Below are 27469 nucleotides of genomic sequence, written 5' to 3'. Positions count from 1 at the left end.
CTACGCAACGTTAACGTAGACGAAGACCGTATAACAAAGGTTCTTTCACCACTAGGTGTATTAAATCGGGTTTTTTTTATAAAAATAAGCTATAAGCTATGGTGATCTTCATATTAGCGTGTCCCAAACATAAACTTTTTTATGGCTTAAGTTACCTGAATAAAATTTTCAGCCAAGTTAAAGAACATTAAGTTTTGAGTAACTTTACTAAAGAAACCTAGTCCTATCTCTTAACGTTGATAGGCTGGAGCAATTTATAGTTTTTTGGTCTGGGTGGACCCAAAAAATCTGTTTTTTCTTGATATCTTCTTTCTTGTTTGTTTCTCATAAATCGTGCCTTCTGAGCACTTTCACTCCCATTGAAAACGCACATTTTGTTTCAAGAAAGCAAGTTGCTGTCTCCTTCGGCTCTGAAGTTACAGGCTTTTTTTCTAAAAAAATATGTTTGTTCAAATATCAATAACGTAAATAACGTTAGTAATATATTGTCCACCGAATTTATTGAAATCAATCAATCAGGGTTCAGGTTGCCCTGTTTTTACTAGACCGTATTGAATATTGAAGTATAAATTACCCTTAGCATTAAGGGTAACTGTGGTTGCCGAAAATATAAAAGTAATTCTCGTTGAAACCGGGCGACTACTGCACGAAGTCTTCAAATATTGGAACTTTTTTTCTTGATTGGTTGAAAATGGTTAAAAAATGAAAATTACACTTCTAGTACCTCGAAACAGTGGACCCCTCAATAGTCATAAGGACCGACAGTTTTAATAAAAGTTGAATTTTCAGCGAAACTTGAGATCTACACACTTAAAAAACTCAGCAAAATTTGCCGATAATTGGACAGCCAAACATTCGGTAAAAATTTCAGTTTTGCAAATCGACGTTTACGGATCTTTACTAACGTTTGGCATCATAAAAAATTTTACCGAACGCTCGGCTGTCCAAATCTCGGCAAAATTTTGCTGACTTCGTCACTTTTTTTTAAGTGTGTATATCATGTGATATTTCCCAAATTTACAATAAACATTTTCCTTCATGCGCAGTATTGCGTTTCCTACGATGTTTTTGCATGGACATATGTATGCAAAGCAGTACGTGCATGGTCAATGTTTTGAACTATCGGTCTCGTTTTTCTCCCAAGCAGAATAAATAAATTCATCGTCTGCTTTCATAATAAACAATTTTAGAAAGCAAGCTGAAACAGGTATTCGGAACTAAGTTTTGAATTGGAGAGTAAACAAATAGTTGAACAAAGAGCAGCAAGCATGATTTACCCCCGCAAATGTGAACAGCATAAACCGCAATTTTTTATATGAACTAATTGGAATGCGTTTGCAGGGTCCAATGCTGACGCAGCGGAGAAGGGAGCGAAAAGTGAACGAGAGAATGCGGGTGTTTGTAGTTTGATATTATTGGTATCATTCTTGCAGCAAGAAGCACCGATGCGGACCCCACTTCATATCAATTTTTTCGTCATTCGTGCAGTGCGGTTTTTGGTTTACTCCATTCCAGCGACAATTGCTTGATAAATTGAATGTCAAAGTTAGTTTTCCGGTCCGCCAGATTAAGCAATTTAACCACAGCACAAGTGATTTGCTTATCAAATAGCTGGCGACAAGAACTAGCGTTAAACGCTATTTAAACGCATTAAACTTCTGTTTTGTTCGAAACAATGTCATCTAACGGATTCCTTCATTCCCATATATCAGCAAAAGCAAACACACCACCAACATCAAAAAACACATAGAAATGCACTAAAAACAATTGACACTGCACTTCCTGTACTGCGAGGATACTTCCAATGGCAGACCCCCAAACTTTGGGCCCTGTGACACATCAACCTAAACACTTCTCATTCACTACACCATTCTGCAAGGAACTTCAACGAATGGAGTAAGTTTGGCCGCTTATACCTTCCGTTTTATTTCTGTGGCCGTTGATAAATAGCACTAGAACTTTAGCTTGGACGAATCTGACTGCCACTACGCCAGCCATCCTAAAATAGCACCGTAATAATTAGGTTGGATGAAACTTTTAGAGATTTAAAGTTGGGTAATTAAATACAACACTGGCCATTTAGAATTAGGAAAATTAAGTTGAGTAAGTTCTTATCAACACTCACTTGTAAAACCGACAAGTTTTAACGGCATTGGTCTTTTCATAGGTCATTGCTCATTTCATCCAAGCCAAAGAGCTGGGGATTAAATAACTGGATTAAATTATATTCGATCTGTTCGAGCACAGACATGTTCTGTAATATGCTTTGACATTTACTTCTTGCCAAGACAAAAAAAATGCGCCTCTTTCACTTTGTCTGGCCTCCTATACTAAATTAAGACTTACCTCGAAAATCCTTTCCTCTTATGAAATAAACGAATCAACAACATCCGGGACTGCGGGAGCGGAGCCACTGTTCCGAAATTGTCTTGATTGGTTTCCGGCCCAACTTCTGGTTGATGTTGGAAAACGAAAACGAAAAGCAATGCAGTGGGCGGCAGTAAAGGCAACATCAGAAATAGTCATCAAGACGTACTCTCACGGTATCTTGAAGAAGAAAATAATATCGTTCTGGGAAATGGGAAAATAATCACCGATGGTCCGCTGGAGCAGCTGAGCTCTCGACGTAAACAGTTTTTATTCAAGACGTTAATGAAAGAGGACTCCGCTCCGCTCCCGTTCGCTCGTTCGTTCGTTCGTTCGTTACCATATTTTACATCGACGACGCTCTTACATCAAGCCGTGCCGTCGCAGGTTGGTACGTACCGTACACCCACATATTCGAGCGCGTCATGTTCGATTCGTTGTGGGTTTCACTGTAAGAAAAAGTCAATACCGAATCGTAATTGTGAATTGTGATACCTTTGATGTGCGTACGAGTTGGAAAATTGGATTCGGATCTACTTAACGATGCTGTTCAATGAACTAAATACAACTTGTCGAATATCTTATTTCCATCATTATTGACTTTAAAGCTAATATTTTTGCCGGCGTAATTTAATTCCTAGGCGATTCAAAACGCCTTTTACTGAGAACACGAATTAAATGATAGACAGATATTTGAATGGATTTGTCAAGTTTTAGGCTAACATAGATGTAATTTGATTGTAGGACCATTTTTATTCACCTCGCAATTATTTTTATCAATTCTGTGCTTTCTTAGTGACTATATTCAGATAAGTATATATTGCTGCTTAAGGAAATACAAATTTGGGATTATTTTTGGAGATGCACTGCGCAATCTCGTAAGCCGCATCGCAATTGTTCTTAATGCCGTCGCCACTATTCCGGCAGGCGTTTAGCGCATTGCGCATCGGTTCCGCAAACTCGTCCGGCATGATGGTGTCGATCTGCTTCATCGTGGCATCGTAGTTTAGTTTTCCTTTGCGAATCTGTGCAAATACGATAAATAGCAGTTAAGAATCATTTCCAATGCGAACTAGAAGTGTTTGACGGCAGTGAACAGGGTAGTGAACAATGCGCCTCCACCGATTGTTAAGAAAAGGGGACGCACGGTCATTCAATTTGGAATGCCAAATTTGAAGGAAACTCTTTAGAGAACCCCGCCATTCATTGATTCCCTTTTGTCTACCTAGGACAGGGCGCACACATTTTAAACCGCGGGTCTATCATTATTATTACTTTTAGCAGATCCTGCGTGTTGAGGGATTTAGGCAGTGTAAAACGCCTTCATATTTCTACATTTTCGTTAAAATTAGAACCTCTATATGATGGCACGTTAAGTCCTAACTTATATCGAAGTAAAAGTGTCTCAAAAAAATACCAAAATGACTCTGATAAATGATTGTCTATCATTGGTACGGAGGAACGAAACATCTACTGTTTCATTCCCTGGAAGGTTTCCCACGCTTCATTTTACGTAAATCACTCTATAACTGCAATGATCTAATTTAACCGAACTATTGTTTAAATGTCTAACAAGATTACTTTTGCTTTAAAACCCTGAACACTAACTAACTAACTAACGGTTCACCGACGTGACACAAAACGAAATCGTGTACTTACAGAAACGCTTCATAATTCCATCCGCTTATACAAATATCAACAATCCTAGTACCAGTGGCAAGAGCATTGAACAATCCTTTTGTTTCTCCCATAATACCCGGTCCTATTCAAATCACTCACTCCCTACCATTCAAACTGTTGGTTCAACCACATTCCAATTTCCCCCCGGTCCCCTCGGTCATCATCTCACTCACCGTTTGCATCATTTCCATTACACAGTTTACGTAGCACTTGAGTTCCTTGACATCGGGAAACTTTGACTCGCGCAATCCGTTGACCATGTCCTCGCCAACTTTGGTCTTCCCCAGGCACACATTTCGCATCATTTCGCCGGTCTTCATCATCTGCTCGACGGTGGCTTTCTGTGCGAACCGAGAAGCAATGGGATCGTATATAGTTGACAGCAGTCAGTCAAAAATTTACAACCAGAGCACAAGTTATTACCCCCTCGACTCCGATGCCGTCCCGCTGAAAGACCGTTCCGAGAAGGACAATCCAGCTGAACAAAATGAGCTCCACCGGCCTCGCCATTGTCAAAGTTTTCGCCAAACCTCGTTTCCTGTTTCTTCTTTGTTCACTATCTAGTCCAGTAAATCCTCCGCTCCACTGCAACGCAACGCGGGAAAAGGTTCTCACCACTACTGATTGGCCATGAATTATTCAGTCATAGTTTATATAGTAACCCACGTCGTCTCACCAGCATTTAGTTCTATCGATTGAAAAATCACTTGACGTTGGCAAAAGCTTCGGGCCGCCCTAGACGATCGCAGCGGGAGTACGATGAATCGAACGAAATATCGGCTATTCATGCAGTATGTTTTGTTTCGATTAATGTGGTATGCTAATAGCTAAATTATAGACAACTTCGGACAGATGATTGGGGTTGAATTATCATTCTACATGTGCTTTTTGCATATGGGAGGTGAAGTTAATTTCTAACTTTATTGAGATTTAACAAAGCGGATTCATCAGTTACGCTTATGCAGCCGCTCAGAAATATCGGCGAGGTAAATATTAGCGATGAGAAACTGAAGGGGGTTGTTTTGTGCTTCGATAATGACAGATATGTCATGAATTAATAAATAGTCCCGTTTTGATTGGGGTTGCAAATTAATTCTCTGCCATGAGCCGCTTTATAATGAGGAAATTTTATCATGTTAGTGTCAATGGAGGCAGGAAATTATTCGGCACGTTTCATTTAATTGTTTGTTTTATTACGATGCCGCATATTTTATTATGTTTTTAATGTTATATGGTTGAAATTAAGTTAATTTAATGTTATATAAATACTAGCTGACCCGACAAACTTCGTATTACCACAAATTAAACTGTGTTGTACATAAATCATGAATCTCGAATGATCTTTGTCACAATCTCGAGTTTTGCAAGTTTCTGAGGAGTTCAACTTTAGATGATTCATTTTGGCAGTTACGTAACGATGAAAGCATGGGTAGTTTAATATTCAAATTTGCAATTTTTCCTCACAGTAAAGTAGAAAACAACTCCTCCCATTGCTTAGCCATAAAGCGGGTGATAAAGCGGAGCGAAAGCTGGTAAATTATTGAAATTTGCTTCAAAAATCGGAGGGCAAAAAATAATTTGTGGGATATAGGTCGAATTTTTTTAATAAAATCAATTGTCTGTGGGCACTACAGCCTAAAGAACTTGAAAAATGACTCCATACACTCATGTTAACGCGTCTAACACCAGACAGAAATGGAAATTCAAACAATAGAATTTGCAAAAATCGCCATTTTTTCTTTCTTGTTGTAGGTTTTTGCATGGAAAACAATAACATATAGAGTAAGGAGGGGTAAAAGTGCGATGAGGGTAAAAGTGCGATTCAATGATTTATCAGTGCGGATTCCGAGTAAACTGACTACATTGGCATGGATGGGTGAATACTTTGACAGCTTGGATCTATCGTAAACATTTATTGTTTACGAAGCATAGTTGCTGAGTTATGGGTAAATGTTATTTTAGAACGGTTTTGATGTAATATATCGTTATACGGCAAATACGATATCAACGCTTTTCCGTAATTTGATCAAACCCCGTCAAACGCCTAGCGGTGCTAAAGTTCAATTTACTGACGGGGTAAAAGTGCGATTCATGGATCGAGAATCTGACTCATTTTACTGACGGGACGACGACACTATGCAAGTCCTTGCGACTTATTAAGGTAAAACGCGCGAGCGCCGAGCGCGACGCTGTTCGTCTGTCAGCGTTTTAGCCGCGATTCTCAACGTGAGTGTTCGGGGAAAGGCTTCGTTTCTATCACGGAGCGAAAAAACTCCAGTTTGTTTCAAACGAAATTTTTTTAACTACCTAAAACTATTTTTGTTTCAAAACGAAATTCTATTTGAATCAAGAAAATAACAGTTTTGAATTAAAAGTAAAGTATTTTCAAATTGAGTTTAACATCGATATAACAATAAATATTTCACATATCACATATACATATCAATTTGAAACAAAATTTCTGCTTGTGCGTAAAATAACCATAAATGTGGTTGAAACTACATTTTTATTCTCCGTGATGGAATAGACCAACTGTCGGTGGTTTCTACAGTAAGCGGACGAAGAAGCATAATTTGTGTCTGAAAGTAACTCAACCTGCCAAGTGTTGGTAAAGTTCGTAATACGTCGTACGCTTAATAAGAGGGTTGTGAAGTCTTTTGTCCAGAACCTCTATGGTTCAAAGGGTCATTACCATCGGCGAGCCACATGTCCTGGTGGGAGAAGTGGGTTCGAATCCGGTTGTAATGCTCCGATTATAGCTTGGTTCGATCCATAGAATCCCTCAGTTTGGATAACATATTGTGGTTACGCAAAAATATCTGTTTTATTTGTATGAGAGTCCTTATCCCACTACCACAGTGGTGAGGGGTCTCAAACCATCATAAAATAAATTCATGCCTCTAAAATCCCCCAAATTTGGTTGTATTTGCTTGATTAGATCTCGAGTTATGAGGAAATTTGTATTTCATTTGTATGGCGGTCCCCCCTCTTAAACAGGTGAGGGGTCCTAATTCATCATTGGAAAAAATCTTGCCTCCGAAAACCCGCACATGCCAAATTTGGTTCCATTTGCTTGATTAGTTCTCTAATTATGCAGAAATTTGTGTTTGATTTGTATGGGAAACCCCCCCCCCCCCCTTCAGTGATGGGAGGGGTTTCTAACTATTATAAGAATCTTCTCTGGCCCCAAAAACCCCTGCATGCAAATTTTCACGCCGATCGGTTCTGTAGTTTTCGATTCTATAAAGAACATACCGACAGACAGACTGACAAAAATTCATTTTTATAGGTATAGATTATATTATAATCTATCAGATAAACTCATTGAGAATGATAATGTTATTTGTATTTGGAAAACATCCCCCTCATCACATGTTTACAATTAACCGAACTCATCCGAATGATGAAGTATTTTACGATGTACTATTTATTCCAGAAGAAGCAAATCCCCCAATTAATTCAGAATAAATCATTTTTAATGAAATTGTAGGCAAATTTTTTCATCAACTTAAAAACAATTAATACTTTCGCTGAAATCACTCCACTCATTGTCATTGTCAATAATTGAATACGCGATTGGTTGAAGTTGGTTAAACAGTGAACGAAACAGCGAACCTTTCGGGCCCGACAGTTTAAAAATAGTTAAATGTTTTGTAGCCCTTGACATTTTTATTATGCGACATTTCCTAAATTTCCTAATCTAAATGACAAATGACATGCTTCTGTAAACTACCACTTTTGATTCGGCCACCGTGTTAGATTTTATTATAAAATCGTCTTTTATGGTGAACGCGAACAAATTTGTTTTGCATCCGATAATAAGGCTATTGCAAATCATATTTAAAGCTTTTGTCTCCCCCCCCTTGGAAATTGGCTTGAAAAATCGGGGGGCAAAAAAATAATTTGTAGGATATGAGTCAAATTTCTTTTTATAAAATCAATTGTATGTAAGCTCTACAGTCTGAAAAACTCGAAAAATGAGTCTCCGAGTTGAATTAACGCTTCTAGCACGAAGCAGAAATGGAAATTCGAATAATGGAATTTCCGAAAATCGTCCAAAAAAATTTTCCTTCGTTTTTGTCTTTTTTCGTATATTTTTGCATAGAAAATAATAACGCATATATTATAAGCAAGAATAGATTCGGTTTTCACGTTAAACCTTAAATAAAAATTCTTGAAATCCATGTTTTTTTTGCTCGATTAAAAAATTCACATTGTTTATTTTCGCCACCCCCTGCAGTGGTCGAACACCGGAAGGACAAAAACTTTATAAAATATTTGTAATGGCCTAATTCCCAAGTAACAATTTGGGTTTTATTACACTCTTATGATGGCATCTAAACCCAAAATTGGTCATGCAAACCGTCATAAAAGTACAATAAAACTCACATTGTTGCTTGGGTTGGCTCTAATTGTAGCGCGGATCTCCCGGTTTGAGTAAACAAGAACGTTATATAAACTTAACAGGCGTTGCTTCAAAGACCCTTACCTAATTTTCCGCTCTCTCCTCTGAGATACTATCAACACTTTTCTTTCATTACTTTCTTCAACTGCTCCCTACATCGATAGAAAAAATTTCCGTTATTGCTGAAAAATAATTAAATACCCATCAATTTTTGGATATCGAAATATGGAAAGGCAAAAAGCCGGTATTTTCTACTATCTTGGTTTTCAACTTCTTTAAAGCTTCGCTTTAAGAATATGCCTATGCCTACAACGATATTGGAAAGAACTATGTTTGATAGAAGATTAGTGTAAATGTTGAAGAGCTTTTTTATGTGCGTCAAATATTTGAAGCTCTCAAACCTGTTTGAGCCACAATAGAGCATTTTTGCTGTAAAATTGGCTCATTGTGTCAGACAGACGAAGCGCTTCAATTAAACTTTCACTAACTTTATATTCAAAACCCAGACACTGCTACCAAATTATTAGAAACTCTCAAAGAAAAAGTCGAATAGTAACGATAAAAATACGGGACCTTTCCGCTTTTTTGAACAATCTTTGCTGTTAAAGGATCTGCCGGAAAACTCTTTGGAAGTCTCTTGGAACTCTTTGGAATGTTTGTTTTCGAGTTTGTTGTATCTGTCGAAATGAAATTAATAGTGGAACTTAATTGTGAAAATAGCTTCGACTTTTTCTTTATTCAATTGTCGAATTCCACTAAAACACTCAAAAGCAGACTTTATTGCTTTCTGGCTTATTGCGGAGTTTCCACCTTTTTAGACTCTCACGCGAAAATTATTAGCGTGATTATTTTCTGCCTGTAAAAGTACTATTTAACCTAATAATACAAGCAATAACTTAATGACATTTAGTATGACTCAAATATCAGCTACACTGGATTGGTCACTTTCTAGACGGTGAGGAGTTTTCGGATTTAGACCGAAAGTTATATACATCCAGAATTCGTTAGTTGGATCATGTCATAACTGTGCCCCAACGAGGGATTGATTCGACTGATAGAAGATTAGAACTGTTTACTATCACAAGTTGCTGGTTTGAATTTCGATTTCAAAAAAGTTTCGTGCTTCGGAATAGTTGTAAGTTTCAGTGTCTTTAAATTTTCTGCATTTATTCAACAAACTTCATTGCCGAATCCGAATCACAAATGATCGAAACACAAATGACCGAATTAACAAATGGGACAATAGATCTAATGACCAAATTACAAATGGCTGAATAAAGCCTTTTCAGCCGAAAATATTCACGGCCCTCAACTTGCACAAATGCTGGATATATGCTGTCTTTACTCACAACCGCTCGTTTTGACTCAACTAAGAGATAATTCCTACTCAGTAAACCTAGGAAAATGCATGCGCCCAAATAGAAGCGCGCAATGACCGGCGCTTCCGATGGCGAGTCATTGGCGAACACCCGCGATCTGGTGCCGTCTCGTCCTGCATTTCTAGAAAATATTTGTTATTGTTACCGTGCCAGGTCTCGTATGTTATAAGGGTTCTTCAGAGGAACTTTCCAGATTCGCGAAGATGTGTAAATTTTGCTAACGCAGTTGTTAAATTTGAAAAAAGCGTACTTGAAACATGTTTTTTCCCAGCTAGCATTTTCATATGTATAAAAAAGGTAAAAATCAGCATTACGTACAGATATACATGCTAAATAAATCGTATTTCATGCGCAAAATTGGCATATCCGTACTATTTTGGAGGCGATATACGTGATTACGAATAATTTTGAGCATTACGACTATATAAGTATTTATATACGATAATATCCGATTAAGCGCGAGTCAGTACTACTCTACGATTTTGTGCTGAAAATCGTATGTATGCCAGTCATTATCATTATATACGACAGAAAATCAACTTGATCCCACTTTATCCAGCTTTAGTTACGATTTCGAGTTTGTTAGGAGATATTTACGATAGTTTTCGTACATTGATATACGAGTTGGTGCTAGTTGGGCTGTTTTGTACAAAAAAATGTGTTGCTTAATTTATTTTCTGTTCGAATAAGGTCATTGCAATTGTAATTGTATTTAATGTTTTTGTCCCCCCTTCCCCCTCTGAAATTGGCTTGAAAAATCGTGGGGTAAAAACTAATCTGTGGGATCTTAGTTAATTTTTTTATAATATCAATTGTTTGTGGCCTCTACAGCCCAAAGAACTCGCAAAATAAGTGGACGAGAGTATTAACGCTTCTAGCACGAAACAAAAATGGAAATTTGAACAATGGGTGTTCCGAAAATCGGGAAAAATTTTTTCTTTCGATTTTGTCTTTCTTTTCGAAAGTTTTTGCAATAACGTATAACTATATGAAAAGTAACTATAGATTTGGTTTTCGCTTTTAAACTTTAAGTAAAAATGCCTATAAAATGCATATATTTTTACTCGATTAAAAAAATCTCTGTTTTTTCCGGTGTTTGGCAGCTAAAGGGGGAGGGGCTTTTAGTTGCCCAACACCGCATATTTGCGCATATGCATATTTCCTGAGTGTTGGAAAAAATCCGTTATGTTTCCTGTATTTAAAAAAGGAAACAAAAACGATATAATTAATTATCGAGGAATAACTTCCCTCTCCGCCGGATCGAAACTATTTGAGATTTTAGTTGGGAATGTCCTACTACGTGAATTCAAGCCTTATATCTCCACGGATCAGCATGGTTTTTACCCTGGTAGATCAACAACGACAAACTTACTTCAGTTTACGTCAAACTGCATTCGAAATATGGAAAAAGGCGTGCAAGTGGACACTATCTATACCGACCTAAAAGCAGCGTTTGACCGCGTCGATCACTCTATCCTATTAGCAAAAATCGAACGTCTCGGAGCCACAATACATTTTACTGAATGGCTTAAGTCATACCTAGTTGGTCGTTCACTCTGTGTTAAATTAGGAAACATTGAGTCTAACTGCTTCCTTAGCTTGTCAGGTGTTCCTCAAGGAAGCAACCTGGGACCACTATTATTTTCCGTATTTTTCAATGACGTCTGCTTCATAATCCCGCCAAACTGTAAACTCATCTATGCTGACGATCTGAAATTATTCTTCGTCATACGAACTGTAATGGACTGCATTAAGCTGCAACGGCTCTTGGACTCTTTTTGTAACTGGTGCTTGCACAATTCACTGACTCTTAGTATATCAAAATGTTCTGTAATTACTTTCACACGTAAGAAAAACCCATTATTATGGAACTACACCGCATCTGGAGAAATACTGGAAAGAGTATCAGTAATTAAAGACTTAGGCGTATTACTAGACTCACAACTCTCCTTTAGGCATCACTATTCATACGTCATAGCAAACGCTAACAGAAACCTTGGCTTCATAATGAGGATTGCCAGAGAGTTCACAGATCCGTTTTGCTTACGGTCGTTGTACTTTTCAGTAGTCCGCTCCACTTTGGAGACATCAGCTGTAATTTGGAGTCCGTATATTGAAATTTGGACCAACCGCATTGAAGCAGTACAAGCTAGGTTTCTACGTTACGCTCTCAGGTTTCTTCCGTGGCGTGATCCTAACCATCTGCCAACCTATGTTGACCGTTGTCGACTATTGGGAATTGACACACTTGAAAAAAGGCGAAATATCGCCAAAGCTGTTTTCGTAGGAAAACTTTTAGTTGGTGAAATAGATGCTCCACATATACTTTCACAAATCAATATAAATGTGCCTTCCAGAACACTAAGAATACGAAATTTTCTACGCCTTGCATTTCACCGAACCGATTATGGCCAGAACGAACCCGTTAGGGCGATGTATGACGTCTTTAACAACGCGTTTGAACTATTTGACTTTAATTTACCCAGTGTTACTTTTAAGAATCGACTTAAGCGATTGTTGTAATGTGTTTTTGAGTTAAATTTGTATTAGTGGTAAAGAGATTTTTTATATAAGCTAGTATAAATGTATATAGATCGTAAGATAGTTTTGTAATTGTAAAACTTTTGTAACGGTGTCAAAAGATGGTGGGGTTTTTACGCGCACCTGAGGGTCGACCTCAGGTGGGCTTTTCCCCACCCCCCAAATTTCATTGAGGCCTGTGAAGGCCAGATGAAATAACTATGAAGTAAATAAATATCAATAACACCGGAAGGACAAAAACTTTATAAAATATTTGTAATGGCCTAAAGTTATTTGTTAACTGCTCTCCTATTCATATTTTCGTTATTGAAAAAAAATTCTTCTTTTAATGTTAAGCCTTTCGAGACGCAGCCAAATAAGAGTTCGGCCTTTTGTAATTTGCCTAAACAGGGGTTCGGGCTTTCGAGATTTGATCAAATATAATTTCGGCCCTCTGTGACAGTTGTTGAAATTCGGCCATTTGGATTTCGACTATTATTCGGTCATTTGTGTTTCGGCCATTCGATACCAACCCCAATACAAGACAATATTACAAAATTAAGAGAAGTCTTACAAAGTTTAAGTTGAGACTTGCTCTGTTTCACGTTGTGTTCTTCCAAGCAGCCAAAAGCTTCTCAAGCCAACGGTGATGGTCAACGAATCGGACGAATAAGCTCCACTAGAACCTTCTAATGACCGCTATAAAACTTTCTTTCGACAAAGAGGCCCATTCTTCCGGTTTTTTAACCTTTTGAAGAGTTGGGCCATAAGCTCAAGTAGGTTTATTACGCTCTGCTGAAAGCAGCAATAAAACCGATGATGTTTTTCGCTGCTTGACGGAAACTGCTATAATCTGTTGAAGCTTTTCGTTTTGTTTGACAAAACTGTAAAGTATAAAGCTTGCTGTGTAAAAAACTAACTGCTGTGTTAATTTGAAAATATATAACCGTGAACAGAAAAGGTAAAGTTTTACTGTCAAGTCATCCTCATCGATTTGGTTTATAGCGACCATAATAAAATTCGTTTCGGTAATTGTGCAGCTTATGCGCATTAAATTTTATCGTGCATATTGGAATAATAAGTGGCTAAAATTAACGCGCCATCAACATTTTGCAATTTCTTAACTCCAGTTGTTTAAACCGAATAATTATATTTGATTAGCAATCTTAGTTTCTATCAAACTTATTCTAATTGCATTCTTACATGAAAACCGATCAATGATAACTTCCTTTCTGCAATTCACAGTTTGCTTCAGTATTGCGAAGCCTCGTGTGGTCTAATTTTGTTAGACAGGCGTATTCATTCACGCCAGCATAAGCATCTCTATAAAGCTCCCGCTCTTATTTCTTCATTCACTGCAACGTGTTTTTGCGAGTGTGTGTTTAGCTAACAGCTACAGTCGTCACTCGTCGTTCGTCATTGCAGCCCGATCTTCTGATACCGATTACTCGCGACGGCTCGCACTCCCGTCCGTGAGCAAAATCGAGGGCGAAGATGAAGAAGAAAAGAAAAAGTAATGCAAAATTTGTATCCTAGTGCGCCACCTGCCTTACGGGCAGCTGATTCTCCACGAGTTTTTTGACTCGCGAATAAGCTATGCAAAAAACGATGTGAGCACGTGCGTGCGCGAGTGTGTGGGTAACAGAATGTCTGCACACAGCAGCTGTGTTTCGCGTCTGAGTAGGCCTATGCATGGTTGACTTCTCGCTCGATTCGCTACATTGGTTTGCTTTGATGTTTGGCGAACAAACAATTGCTTGAAAACGGCAATATGGCCTCGCATAAAATCATTATTTCGGTGTTGAACTCTAATATTCTTCAACAAATCAATAAATTTGTTTAGTCAGGGTGTTACGATATTAATATCAGCATAAAACTAATAGTTTTATTGCGGTTTGACAAGCAAGCGCAGTAAGATCAACTTCGATAAGTGCCCCTTATTGTATTGCTACGCCCCACTTATAGTAAGTTCATAAAAGATGTGTCGCAGGCAACCAATTTTATCATGGTAATATAAGCAACCATGATAAATTTACTTTATAAAAAGTTATAGCTAGTTATAAGTGTATTTTGATTCGTGTCAACTTGGCATTACGTAATACCATGATAAAACCAGAGGTAATAATCCATACCGCACAGAAACATTCATATCATTCAAGCAGGCCGATCACTTTGACTTAATTTTGATTCATTTGACAGTACCGCCTCATTTGACAAAATTATATATGGGACATTTATAGTACTAGTTATTATCTACAATTTTGCTGAATAAAGATACAGAAAAAAATTATTCTGCAAAATTGGAACCATTTTCGCAGCACTGTCGTCCAGCATCCTTACTCCAAGTCTAGCCCACTGAAGCCTTCCGACTTTCGCCAAATGTACGATGAGAATCTCTCCAAGCTCTAAGTTTGTACTCTGTTAAATATCATCCGAAGCACCGTCGAACCAGCTCGAACACGTTAAGGCCATATACAGTATGTCCTCAGTGAGTGACCTTTCCGGCTTCTAATCCATATACTGATCTATAAAGGATCATCAGCAATCCCAAATATTCGAACTCATCTACCCTAGTTCATCGCCTGTGGGGGGCGCACATTCGTTTCCTTTGAGCTTCAATTTTCGTTGTAGTTGGTCTACGACGCAGTCATTTTAACACTCCGTTTTCAGTCGTAGTTCAAAGGGACTCGAAAATGACCCCGAAACACGCCCGTAGCACATCACTCGTTCCAGGGAAGCTTTGATCAGCCTCGTCAGTTTGTCCGGAAAACCGTTCTCATGCGCCATAGCTGTTCGTGCTCGACTGTATCGTATGCTGCCTTGATATCCATAAATATGATGCGTGGGTACGTTGTAATCCCGGCATTTCTAATGGATTTATCGGTGAGTGAGAATTTCATTGTAGTAACACGGGCTCCCTTAAAGCCCACCTGATACTGCCCTAAGAATTCATTTGCTATAAGGGATAGACGACATGACAAGATCTGGGAGAACGGCGTAGATCAGCGTAATACTGCGATAACTACGTCAGTGCAGCCGATCGCCCAGACGGGACAAATATTACCTTCCATCTATCGATCGGCAAGATCATAAAAAATGTCGTAGTGGAACTAAGGATCGGAAGCTACCTTTAATGGTGTTGGGAACGACAAGAGGAAACCCAAGGCTGTCGGATTATGATATTGTCAAAAAATTCAATGCCGGGAATCGTCCGCGAGAAGGATTTCGATCTTTTTGGGTAGTAAGCAATCAAACGAGACACTAGAATAGTATTTAGTGGCCAAAAGACGTTCCCGAAAGTTATACAGTGAGGTTCTTACGGAGCACGAAGGATGCATCCTTATGGACGACGAAGATGGATTATGGGCAACTTCCCGAACAAAAGTTCTATAAAACCACAGGTCTAGGTTACGTCCCTAGCAAGTTCAAGTTCGTTTTTGTCGATAAATTTGCAAGAAAGTTTATGATATGGTAGCTGCGGGCAAAAACCCCAGGTTTTTGGTTCTACGTAGCAAATTATTTTATATTCCTTGTTAAACTTGCATAAGGTAATATCTGGATTAATACTTGAGCAGAGTGTATTGAAATTGATTTTAACAAACGGCGATACATTTGTATTGCTCTCAACTATTTTCAGTCTTCCGATTCTATTCAAACAAATAAAAACAGAGCTCATTACTACGAAAGAGTTGAGTAAAATAAATCACCGACTATTTTTACAAGCATTTACAGGGATACTATTTGTACACAGTGTACTTAGCTTGAATATTTACGGACAACTGCTCATATATATTCATTTGCTTCACTCTTTTTACATTGTTTGTTTTGAAAACAAATATTTCCTGAAGTGCAATGATGTTTAAAAATATATTTATTCACCGAAAAAAATACCAAACAAATTATATCTTCACTACCATTCGAACGAAACAAGCAACAAGGGTAATTTTTCTCACCGCCCAAAATTTCCATGAAAACGACGGAAATAGAAATTGTCAACCATTCTGGCATCGCGTAGTGTCGAAACCCTTCATCACCGGTTGTCACACTCGACTTCCTTTGCTGGCGCTTAAATAGAGTCATTTTCGCACACGGCACAGCGAACATCGTTGGTTGGTTGGGTTGTTTTCCTCCACCCACACGCATTTTGCTTTCCACCCGCAGCACGTGCGCTACGATTGCTCGACAGAGCAGCGAGCGCAGCGGAAAGTAACAATCTGTAATCACCGTAATGACTGTCAACTTTTTGAACCGAAGCCAATCCAGCATCTATAGCGAATCGCGGCAGTTAGAATAATTATTTACATTGCAGCAATGTGTTATCAAGCAGTGAGTGTTGGGTCTCTAAACGTTATGACTGAACAAGGTCAGAGTATTACAGTTATTATTGCTTCGCAACATTGCGAATGTAGTTTAGCTATTGCTGCTTATTCCAGGTCAGAGCATTACCAAGATCTCTAAACCAAATGTTTTACTAAAACAATGTTAAGAATGATACTTTATTATGCTAGTAAGTTAAAAAGTGTGACACGAATACTCTATTCAGAATGATAAAAATGCCATTTATCTCGAGTCGAGTATTCTACTCGACGCAGCTTTGTCTGTAAACATTTCATAAGCCCCATGGACTATCTTCACGTCAACGTACCAGATTCTAATAGCTGTGACACAAATCCAAAACAATCATTGCTGACCTACAATTCGCAGTGTCACGTGCAAGCCTAGTGCAAAAAGAACATTCAACTTAACAGTATTCGCAAACAATTCACCGCACAAGTTAAGAAATCCCGCTGTCATCCTGGCACACTGTTTTCCTAGCTTGTTGACATTTCCCACCCGCATCGACAGGGGATACTGTCAATATTTTATTTGAAAAAAAAAATCACCGACGGCGGTATCGTACGCAATTCAGAAAACGAAAGCGGCGCGTATCGCGTCGGCAAACAAAAAAAAATATTCCGAAATGCAAATATGACCACGGATTCAAATCAAAGCCCCCAAGGCACGTGGCTTCTGAGCAGGGCAGCATTGGCAAAAAAGGGAGGGCATTCTCAGAATAAATATCTTTCATTTGCTGACAGCATCCAATGTACTGTTGTAAATGGTGCAATAACACTCTTTTTTGTTTGCTACTGGCACTGACGTGCTCAGACTTTAAAGGCCGATGGGGTACCAATCATTTACAGCAAGTAAAGCCGTCTCTGCAAAATGTTTACACTGTAATATCACAATCTTCTTAATTTTTAATTTGGTGCTAAACTTGTTTCAGTTGTTTTAATTCGATTTTGTTATTTTAGTGTGTCTTGATTAAATGTTTTGCCGGTTATATAACGCAAAACCGTAAAGTATAGCGTCATTTGCCATCCTAATAATTTTGTCTTAACGCTTTGTCAAGTTCCACTAGGATGATTTAACAATTTATTTATTTAAAAACGGAGTAATCGTAAAAATACGAATATGTTATTACTTGTCACTAAAATACCAACCGATTTGGTCAAAAACTTCGAACTTTCGAGTGTAATTGGATTTAAAATCGAAGTTGAATATGAACTATAAAACAGAGCTGAATCTGGACTTGAAAGCGAACTTCACATAGGACTTTATACTTAAATATGGACTAATTTGAGTTTAAAGCTTTATTTCATACTGAACTAGAAATTTGGCCTAAAATAGAACTTGATTTTAAAATTGGACTTGAAATCGGACATAAATTTAGAATAGTTTGGACTGAAAATATTACTTGGAATTAAACACGAAATCGATTTAGAACAAAACTTGAAGTTTTTATTTGAAATTGTATTTGAAATTGGAATTAAATTAGACTTGCAATTGAATTTGAAGTTAGGCTCAAAATTTAACTTAAAATTTGAATCGAAATTGGACTTGAAATTGGACATGAATAGACCTGAAATTAGATTAAGAATTCCTTTTGAATTTGACTTGAAATTGAAATTTAAATTGTTCTTAAAATTTAAGTTTTAAATCAAAGCTTAAAATTGACTTGAAATTGAACCTAAAATTGGAATTCAAATTAGTTTTGAAATTGGACTAATTTAAACAAGAAGTTTAATTGATATTTTTTTTTAAACGGTGGTTCTACAATTGATGAAGGGACGGTATGGGAAAGAAATGAAAATTTTTTTGGAGAAGGAGCGGAAAGAGCGGAAAGGTGAAGAGTGGGGGGGGGGGTATTGGTAGGAACTCTTAACAAGTAGTCGTTTTAACTCCTACCTTTTGTCCAATGCTGGAAGGACCTTCCATCCGCACCGTTTCAAAAAAATATTAATATATATGTATGACCCCATTTCAAGGTCAATACTGATACATGAGATTGGTCTAAGAAGTTTAATTTCAACCGTACATGGACACGAAATTAGATTAGGGGAAATGTGTATAATGTGCCCCCCCTAAGAATAAATCGATATATCTCTGTTATGCTTCCCCAAATTAACGTTACAACTACGTGTATATGTTGGTATTTGAGCTGAAAACCAATTGCAATTGTTTATTTAATTTAGTATTGTGGAATAAATATGCTAGGAATTATTCAATAAAAGCACCTAAATATTGTGTTTCTCGTTTGCGCGGGGTAAAATGCCCCACCTATAATATAATATGTTCAATGCGGTAATTTGAGTATTTCTACCAGTGACAGACCAACTCTATTTTGAAGAGAGTAAAACTATTTCCGTTGTTTTCAAAATATCATACTGTTATGTAAAAAAAATGTAAAATAAAATTTCGGCCTTCTGGTGCACTTTTTCTTTTCTGCATGGGGCACATTATACTGTAACTGTGGCATTTTGCACCGCGTAGTTGAATTACCTGAAATTTGGACGTTGGTAATAAATTATTCCCACCACGGTTACTCTACAATACTAATTCAATTTAATAATGGCAATTGACTTCAACTTAGATCTGTTTACCTATGTTAATAGCCACATTTGCAAGGGGGGCAAATTGCACCACCGCAAGTGGGGCATATTGGCCTGCTTTTACTTATTTGAAAAGATATTAAATGTCAAAGCAAATCAAGCGTTCCATACCGTTATTTGTGACAGAGATGTCTTTTTGAAGTTCACTTCACGCAATCGAATTGCCACAACCGGTTATTTACAGATTTTGACTAGAAAATAGCTTATGGAAACGACGCCAAAAGTTACATCGGAAGCTACTCAAAAACAAATTTATTTTTGTTTTGTTTTTACAGCATGTGACAACAGTCATACTTGCATAGTAGGCTATTTCCATCAAATACTATGGTTTCTGGGGGTTTTCATTTTAATTTCGCTTGTTTAGGGAAAAACGAAGGGGGGCACATTTGCCAGGGGGGGGGGGGGCACGTTATACACAATTCCCCTACGAAGTATCACCTGAAATTATAATAGACCCAATTGATGCTATATAGAGTCAGTAGGATTGTTGCACTAGCCCTGTAACTGTCCTGTACTCTAATAGCCGGCTGTGAAGTCTATCGATAAAGAAGGGCGAAGTCTTAGAAAGATTTACTTACTTTAGATTTACTTTTTTCTGTCCCGTGTTTCGTTTTTTATTCTTTCGTTTTTGTTCGTTTTCTGTCTCATTTTTTTAAATTTTCAGTCCTGTTTTTCCTCACGTTTTTCACTGCTTTTATTTCAGTACTTTTTTCCCCGTTTGCCCATTCTCCCCATTTCCGTTTCCAGATTTCGTCTTTTTCTCCCATTTCTCTTTAGTCCATTCCAAAGTAACAATTCCAAGTTTTATTACGTTCCAATAGTGGTTTCCATGACCAATTTAATAAAACCGCTAATAAAACTATGAGCTCCACCAGAACTTTCTAATGACCGCTATAAAACTGCTTTCTAACCAAGTGGCCCACTCCTCAGAATGTTTTCATAACCTCTATAAGAATCAGGTTATAAGCTCAAGTAGTCACGCTCTGCTGAAAGCGGCAATAAAACCAATTAAGTTTTCGCTGTTTGACAGCCACCGCCATAATTTAATAAAGCTTTTCGCCTTTCGCTCTGGTAAAAGGTAATCAGTTCGCCAGCTTTGTCAACTTGAAAATATGTCCGTGAGCAGAAAAGTTAAAGTTTTACCGTCAGATCATTCTGAACGATTTGGTTTATAGCGTCAATAATAAAATATCCCATAGAATAAATAATAAATTTTGCGCAGTCTTAGTTCGTTTGCAGCATGTGCGCATTAAATTTTATCGTGCACATTGATATGATAGGTGGATAAAATCAGCGGCACAAACCTTCAAGCAGCTAGCAAAGACATTGTAAAGCGGATCAAAAACGAGTGCAAAGACACATTTACCGACTCCAGAACACGCTGGAACTTTAACCCACCTAGTGCACCCTACGTGGGAAGAGTGTGAGAAAGATTAGTACGTTTTGTAAAGGCAGCGTTGACCGTGTTTGATGCTGGGCGAACGATGACGGATGAAGTACTCCTGACAGTACTGGCAGAAGCAGAAGATCTGATCAATTCGCATCCAATCGCCTTTGAACCGGGATGACAATAGCCATTGACACCTAACCATTTCGTACGGGGCGTCGGAACAGAAAACTACATTCGACCAACTAACGAAGCTGAAGCTCTCAGAGTTACAAGCAGTCGCAGCTACTGGCAGTTCGATTGTGGACTCACTGAGTACTTACGTTCGAACAACCGGAAAACCAAGTGGCTTACAGAGTCTCCGCCATTAACATGTGGTGATTTCACTAGCCTACGTCGATGATAATAGACAACGCCAGATGATAATAGACAACGCCAGATGATAATAGACAACGCCGCTTGATCCGTGGTGTGGTATTCGAAGTTTATTGCGCAGCGGACGACAGAATCAGGCAGTCGTGAGTAAAATCTTCGATTGGAGAATTCAGGAGACCAGTCGCTAAATTTGCGGTGCTAGAGATACAAGATTGTATGTCCGGCTCAGTAGTGGAGACTTCACCAGACTTTCCAGACACCAGGATTAGCAAACCGCACCTGCAGCAGCGTGAACATTGTTATAGCATAAATGTCAAAACCCAAAAGTAAACAAATAAAAGCAGAGAGAGGAAAGCTTGAGTTAGGAAAAATTTGAAAGATATAACGATTTGTAAAGAAGCTAACGAAGTGGTTTTCCGAGGAAAGAGCAGAGATTTAACGAAAGAAATTATATATTTGAAACTAGAGGTCGTTTGCGGATATAATGCCCATACTCACAAATGAGTCCCATATCGATTTTCGTCATTTTTGAATTAACTGAATAATTAGATTCTATTTTTGGTGTAATTTTTAAAAACACATTGAAATTGGCCTGTTGCTTTCTGCAAAGTACAAAAATTTACCAAGTTGTGTGGGTTTCGTATTGAAAGTAGCACATAACAGTACCATCTTTTCCTTTATGGAAAAGATAGCTAATTCTGTTATCCCATTTTTTATAATTCAGCTGCCCAAGTAGCACACGCTATCTTATTAAGTTACTGTAACTCATTTATCACCAATTTTAGTCATAAATAGGTTGCAGAAACAAAATGTGACAAAAATGTGCTACTTGGGTGACTTATTCGAATGACTGTTTATTTATTTTAAAAGCAAATAATACTCAATCAAGTAATCTAATTTAAGTACATAATATTTATTGCTATTATTCACGAATTGTTATTCGTTACGGGTATGTATTCCCAAAATTGTTTCTGTTCTTACTCAATCAGAGGTAGAATTACTTTTAGTAACGAATTTTGTCGGACAATGTCTAAACCGACTGGATTAGTCTGAAAGTTCAGTGAATTTAACACATTAAATTCCATAGCGGTAATTATCTTCAATTGTTTCTTCGAAAACAAAGCAATGATTCGAAGTTTTGTGCCATCACCGATGGAACTGCTGTACTGTAGATCCATACAACCTTTACCTACAATGAGCCATCTACTATTGTCGTTGTAAAGTCGGTTTTTGCATTTGTTTAAAATATATTCCCCACACTGAGCAATGGTTGAAGGAAATTAGACACTTGCATATCGACTTTTTGCTTTGATTTGGAAACACATTCAACGAAATCGGGAAATGTTACGGGAGGGTTCTGACGTATAGCTTTTTACACTGCAGTGTGAAAAGAGTCTGCTGCCATAAAAGTGTGGCCAGGCTCAAAAAACTATCTCTTTCACCTGGATTGACGGAGAATTCACTAGCAACACCAGAAGAAGGAAAAGCCCCTAATTTTTCTTTTGAGCCGAGCAATTGTCTAGCCAAAATATAATTTTGCGTAGACTACTAAGGCGCTCAACTATTTGGTGGAAACAGCTAAGAATGTCGTTTACCGATCTTCCTGCAACTCACAGGTAAGCTATCACTGGGTGGGTTTTTGCATATTTCCCAACCGGTGCAAAGGTTTCGTTAAACACGAAAAGACGTTGCGCGAATACAACTGTCTTGGGTCCATCAAGCCGGGGTAACTGGATGACCTGTGGTAACATATTGTTTATTAAAACTGTTATTTATATTTGATATTCAAAAAAACGTTCTGCATATTCACAGCCAGTACTACTACATCCTTTTTGACTTCTTCACCATTTGCACGATCGGAGTCACGTGCTTCTTTCGCAAGTTTTCGCGCGTATGCCCGAGTGATTTCCGGTGTTTGCCAGCCACAACGCCAACTTCACATTCTTCATGTCCGAGCTTCACTAACGATATGTTGAGCTCTTTTACAATTCGGCAGTAAAATGTGTAACATACTAAGGTCCGATGGCAAGTATAGCCGGTTCAGGGCGTGATCTTCCCGGTAGTAGTGTGAAACGGTAGGGTTTTATTGACCCTTCTTCCAACAGGTAGAAGTTTGTTTACGACGTTCAGAGTTATACTAATTTGAGATCTGAGCTTGGGGAGTACACCAGGAAATGTGGTAAAGTCCTCTCGTCGTCACAAAATTTCTTAGGATCGGCATAAGCGCTGACCAAATTGATGTCTGTATAAGGGAAGTGCACCAGAAACAGTGTTAAGTATCCTCATCCCAACAAGATTTCTTAGGACCGTGATAAATCTAGTCCAATTTGATGTCCTGAAAGTGAACAGGTATGAAGAAGTGAGCGACCAAACCCATCTTTCATCCGATTGTATCCATAAACTGCATGAATTTATGCAAAACTGATGCTTTATACAAAAAGGGGAAATTCCATTCATGCATGTGACATGAAGTAGCAATTTTCAAAGTGAGGAAAAATTACTGACTATCTAATCCGAAAATAGGTGTTTGGGCATTTAATTTGTTGCTTTACGATTAGTTGTATGCAGTTGTTTACATGTTTTCTGCTTGTGTTTCTGTCAAGTGTGAAATAATTAATAGACAGTGTAACAAAAAACTATTAATGTGCCGAGGACGTTAGCTAATTGACGATTGACTGAAGTTTTTGGAACGCCTTAGTAGAATATGAAACCTGGAAATTAAATAAAAAAGAAACTTATCCAATTTAATTCTACTATGTATATTTTATTCTTGACAGATACGTATTTCGCCTACGACTTGCAGGCTTCCTCACTGTAGTTTGAAAACAGACAATGAGGAAGCCTGCAAGCCGTAGGCGAAATACGTATCTATCAAGAATAAAATATACATACATAGCAGAATTAAATTGGATAAGTTTTCTTTTTATTTCCAAACATTCAGAATTCGCGCAAATTCGAAATGTTTTCAAAACCTTTGTTTTCGTCAAATCAAAACAACAAGTTCATAGGGTGCGCGCCTTGTGCGTATGTGGAAATGAATAGAGTTACCAACTATTCAAATTAAAAGTGAATTCGCCTAATCTGAACAAGGTGTTTTTCATATTAGCGGGGGTTGAGTGTACTTCATTTAAAACAGAAATTACAAATTGCTTCATATATATAGCAAGGTAATACATTTGTTTACTACATAACAAATATATTTTCTACAAACGCGGCAGCAATAATCAAAAATGAAACTATGCCCTATATTAGCTGGACGAAACTAAACAAATTTCGTTAACCAGCAGTTTCTTTCCGCTAAGAAAGCAATGTATTATGCTAAAATCAATGTTATATCCAGTTATTTTCAACCAAAAACTTGAGTACTTGTGGATATAATTCCTTTAAAAACTCGAAAAAAGTGTGAATCGGGATTATGTATGACTAGGTGGCTCCTCAACCCCATAGTTACTTATCGCAAAGATATTGAACGATTAAATTAAAAACAGCGGACTTCTGCGTTTAGAAACGTAGCTTTCGTTTTTTTTATAAATCTACGATAAAAATTCTTCGCGCAAAAACTCAGCTGAAATTGAAAAAATCGAAAAATTAAAAAATAAAGAGTGGGTGAATCCTAAACTCGCATTTTTTTCTGGCAATCTGTGGAGTTTGAGTTACGGTTAATTTCAAAATTATATCATTTCCCATTTATTCTTCCACCAATCGCATTCTGATGAAATTGTTGGTTTCAACGAAATGCGATAGTGCATCCATAAATAACACCGATTTTTCAATTGGATAGCGCAGCGTAATATTTTGCAAATGATTAATCCTACAGATTATGTTACTAATTGCAGGTTTCCGAGGTCAAATTATCAAACAACCAATAAATCCCTTTAGACAGCAATTTATCACACACAACACTCCCCATAAAAAAATAACTTAAACACAATCACAACAGAGGGAATTATATTTATTGATTGGTATATGAAAGAACCTATCACACCAACTATCAATCAACGGTCTCTGTCCTCCCCTCTGTGTCTCTACCGACAGGTTTCAATTATTCACCAAGCATACAAAACTAATTACCTTCCCCGGCACAAAGCAAGACCGCAAAGTTGATGAACATATTTTTGCTTTGTTTTTCACTTCCAGGAATGTTCAATATTTGTGTTTGAGAAACGTACCGCAGAGAAATTACACAAACCCAAGCGGAAAGACATGGTTACGGAGATCCTGCGGGCTTCCGTTAAGCAGCTGGAACGTTTTCGACATCCGAAGGTAAGTTAAAGTCCTCAACGGTCTAGATTTAACCTTACAGAAATAAACTGTACTCAAGATGAGTTTCATTTCGCTTATAAAATTTCGTACAATCCAATTAAGGTAAAAGAATTCCATTTCCTAAGCCCACAACGAGCGGGAAAACTTTAAATCGGATAAGCCTAAGCCGGAAACGAATTAAAATCCACAACTCCCATTAGTTTTTCGTGGAAATAATTCCCAGTAGTTTCACGCGCTCTGCGAGAAATAAAATACAAACTGTTACTTCAGTCTGCTGACATCGGAACAGAGTGAAATCATAAACACTTGCACCGCAAAGGCAAAAAGTTGCAGGATAATAATTTCTACTAGGTATAGCTTTATCCTATTTCATCAGAAAGGCCTAAACTAGCAGGGATGAAATTACAGTCCTATAGTTTTAAATATGTTTTACCGTTTTACTTCCTCCAACAGCCTTCTCTAAACGACATTTAATCAGATTTTAATTTTGTTCTGGTTTGCGTTTAATTTCATCACGTTTCTTACTTATGTGGCTGTTTTCTACATTTTTTTTCTTTTCGCTTTCCCGTACCATCCACAGATCCTGCAAATAATGCATACCGTCGAGGAGAGCTCGGAAACCCTCTCGTTTGCCGCCGAACCAGTCATCGCCAGCCTAGCGAATGTGTTAGCATACCAGGTGAGCCGGATGAAAAAAAACCTCTTCTAGCCTATGAAAAAACAAAACGATAATAGCGAAAACGTTGCATCGCATAAATTTCCAAGCATCAAATTACGCGCATCAATTTCGGGGAGTGGAATCGTCGTCGTCGCTGCTATACCAACAAAATACTTAAACAGAAGTGGTACCATGATATGCTGTCATATTTTTTCGAACAGGAATTTCGCCACCTGGCGTAGAATGTGTTCCGCAGGGCGCCACCGCCGCCGTGCCGGAAGGAATTCCAGCGTGGTGAAATATAATAAATTTCTGACTGACACATTCCGTAAATCGAATCACTAGAGAGAGTACTGCCTACCACCAACGCTTTTGGCGCCAGGAGGTTTTCAGGTTGACAAAAGCCGAGTAGGGTTTTTTTGCGATATGAAAGTTAATTCACAAACTAAAAGACATATCACTCTGAGAAAAATGATTTCTAAGAAAAAGCTCCGCGAAAAGCCTTATTCAATATTCAACATCATTTTAACATGCAACATTATTTCAAAGTCACGCGAGAGTATCAGCCGTTACCCCACTCAGTTAGTTTGCACAATAAATTTTTTGGTACTGAAGTATTTCAGTTCGAAAAAATCCAGTATTGAAGGTATACAAATATGAACTAAACTGATTTGAACATCAAATCAAAATCTCAATTTTACTATTATTTGCGTTTTCTTGTTAGATAGATGTGTCAAATTGACACATTGACATTGACACAATTGTTAGATAGATGTGTCAAAACAAATATTGATTTAACTGACATGATTACTTTTTTGTTTTTAAAATACTATTTAGCTGACAAACGAAAAAGGTACATTTTACCTCTACGAGGCTTATTAACCCAGGTACCCCTACTTTATATGTAATTCACACTTACAGACCATCATTTAAAATTTTGCATGAAAACACCTGCAGCAAGGTACCCCAGGGCAAGTGGGACCTAAAAACTGCATAGTTATGGTTGATTAGACTGTGTAATCTACACCTGTGATTATTTTCAAATTCTTGCAGCGCAGAAACTCTTCACTGGTTTCACTTGAAGATTTAATGATAAAAAGAACTATCGATTTACATGAAAAGAGTCTAGGGAGAATGAGGATAGGTCCCACTTGCCTTATTAACCTAATATCTGAAAAATTTGCAAAATTTGGTATTTGGAAGCAATATAGTTGGCACTGCCCATTTGCCGCATAACGTTGATGGCAATATGTTTACCACAGCTTCACAAATCTCCTAAGGCCACAAAAATTGGGGACAACATTTTTCAAATATTAGTGCCAATGTCCAGGATAAATCTGTGTAATCCATCGCAAGAGACCGTAAATAGAATGTTACCATTAAAAAAATTTATCAAACCGATTGTTCTTCTACGAACTTAAACCAAATTTACTTTCGACGTCATGGAGTCATGGTGTGTTTTCATAAAAGTAGCACCCAAAACCATTTTTACGAATTCAGCGG

The 27469-nt window shown here is 37.7% G+C and overlaps 2 protein-coding genes across 2 annotated transcripts in view; one reads left to right on the top strand and one right to left on the bottom strand.

The window, feature by feature from the left end:
- Window positions 1-27469, top strand: part of LOC128738224 (SCY1-like protein 2) — a 154639-nt gene that overhangs the window by 28870 nt on the left and 98300 nt on the right. Inside the window, exons 2-3 of the mRNA XM_053833207.1 lie at window positions 25183-25308; window positions 25889-25987. Of these exons, the coding sequence (XP_053689182.1) occupies window positions 25183-25308; window positions 25889-25987 (225 nt within the window). The remainder of the gene's footprint in view (window positions 1-25182; window positions 25309-25888; window positions 25988-27469) is intronic.
- Window positions 3195-4557, bottom strand: LOC128738225 (general odorant-binding protein 72-like). The gene is made up of 3 exons (XM_053833208.1): window positions 4471-4557; window positions 4221-4388; window positions 3195-3392 (listed from the first exon to the last, which is right to left on the bottom strand). The coding sequence occupies exons 1-3, from the start codon at window positions 4555-4557 to the stop codon at window positions 3195-3197; spliced, it is 453 nt and encodes a 150-aa protein (XP_053689183.1).

The sequence above is a fragment of the Sabethes cyaneus genome, chromosome 2 (assembly GCF_943734655.1).
Source record: "Sabethes cyaneus chromosome 2, idSabCyanKW18_F2, whole genome shotgun sequence".
Lineage (NCBI taxonomy): Eukaryota > Metazoa > Arthropoda > Insecta > Diptera > Culicidae > Sabethes > Sabethes cyaneus.
This window is presented reverse-complemented; position numbering and strand designations above follow the sequence as displayed.

Coding starts and splice junctions, on each gene's coding strand:
- LOC128738225 (XM_053833208.1), bottom strand. CDS start 4,557: ATGGCGAGGCCGGTGGAGCTCATTTTGTTCAGCTGGATTGTCCTTCTC. Junction 4,389..4,470: donor ACGGCATCGGAGTCGAGGGG/GTAATAACTTGT, acceptor CGGTTCGCACAG/AAAGCCACCGTCGAGCAGAT. Junction 3,393..4,220: donor TAATGGAAATGATGCAAACG/GTGAGTGAGATG, acceptor GTATTTGCACAG/ATTCGCAAAGGAAAACTAAA.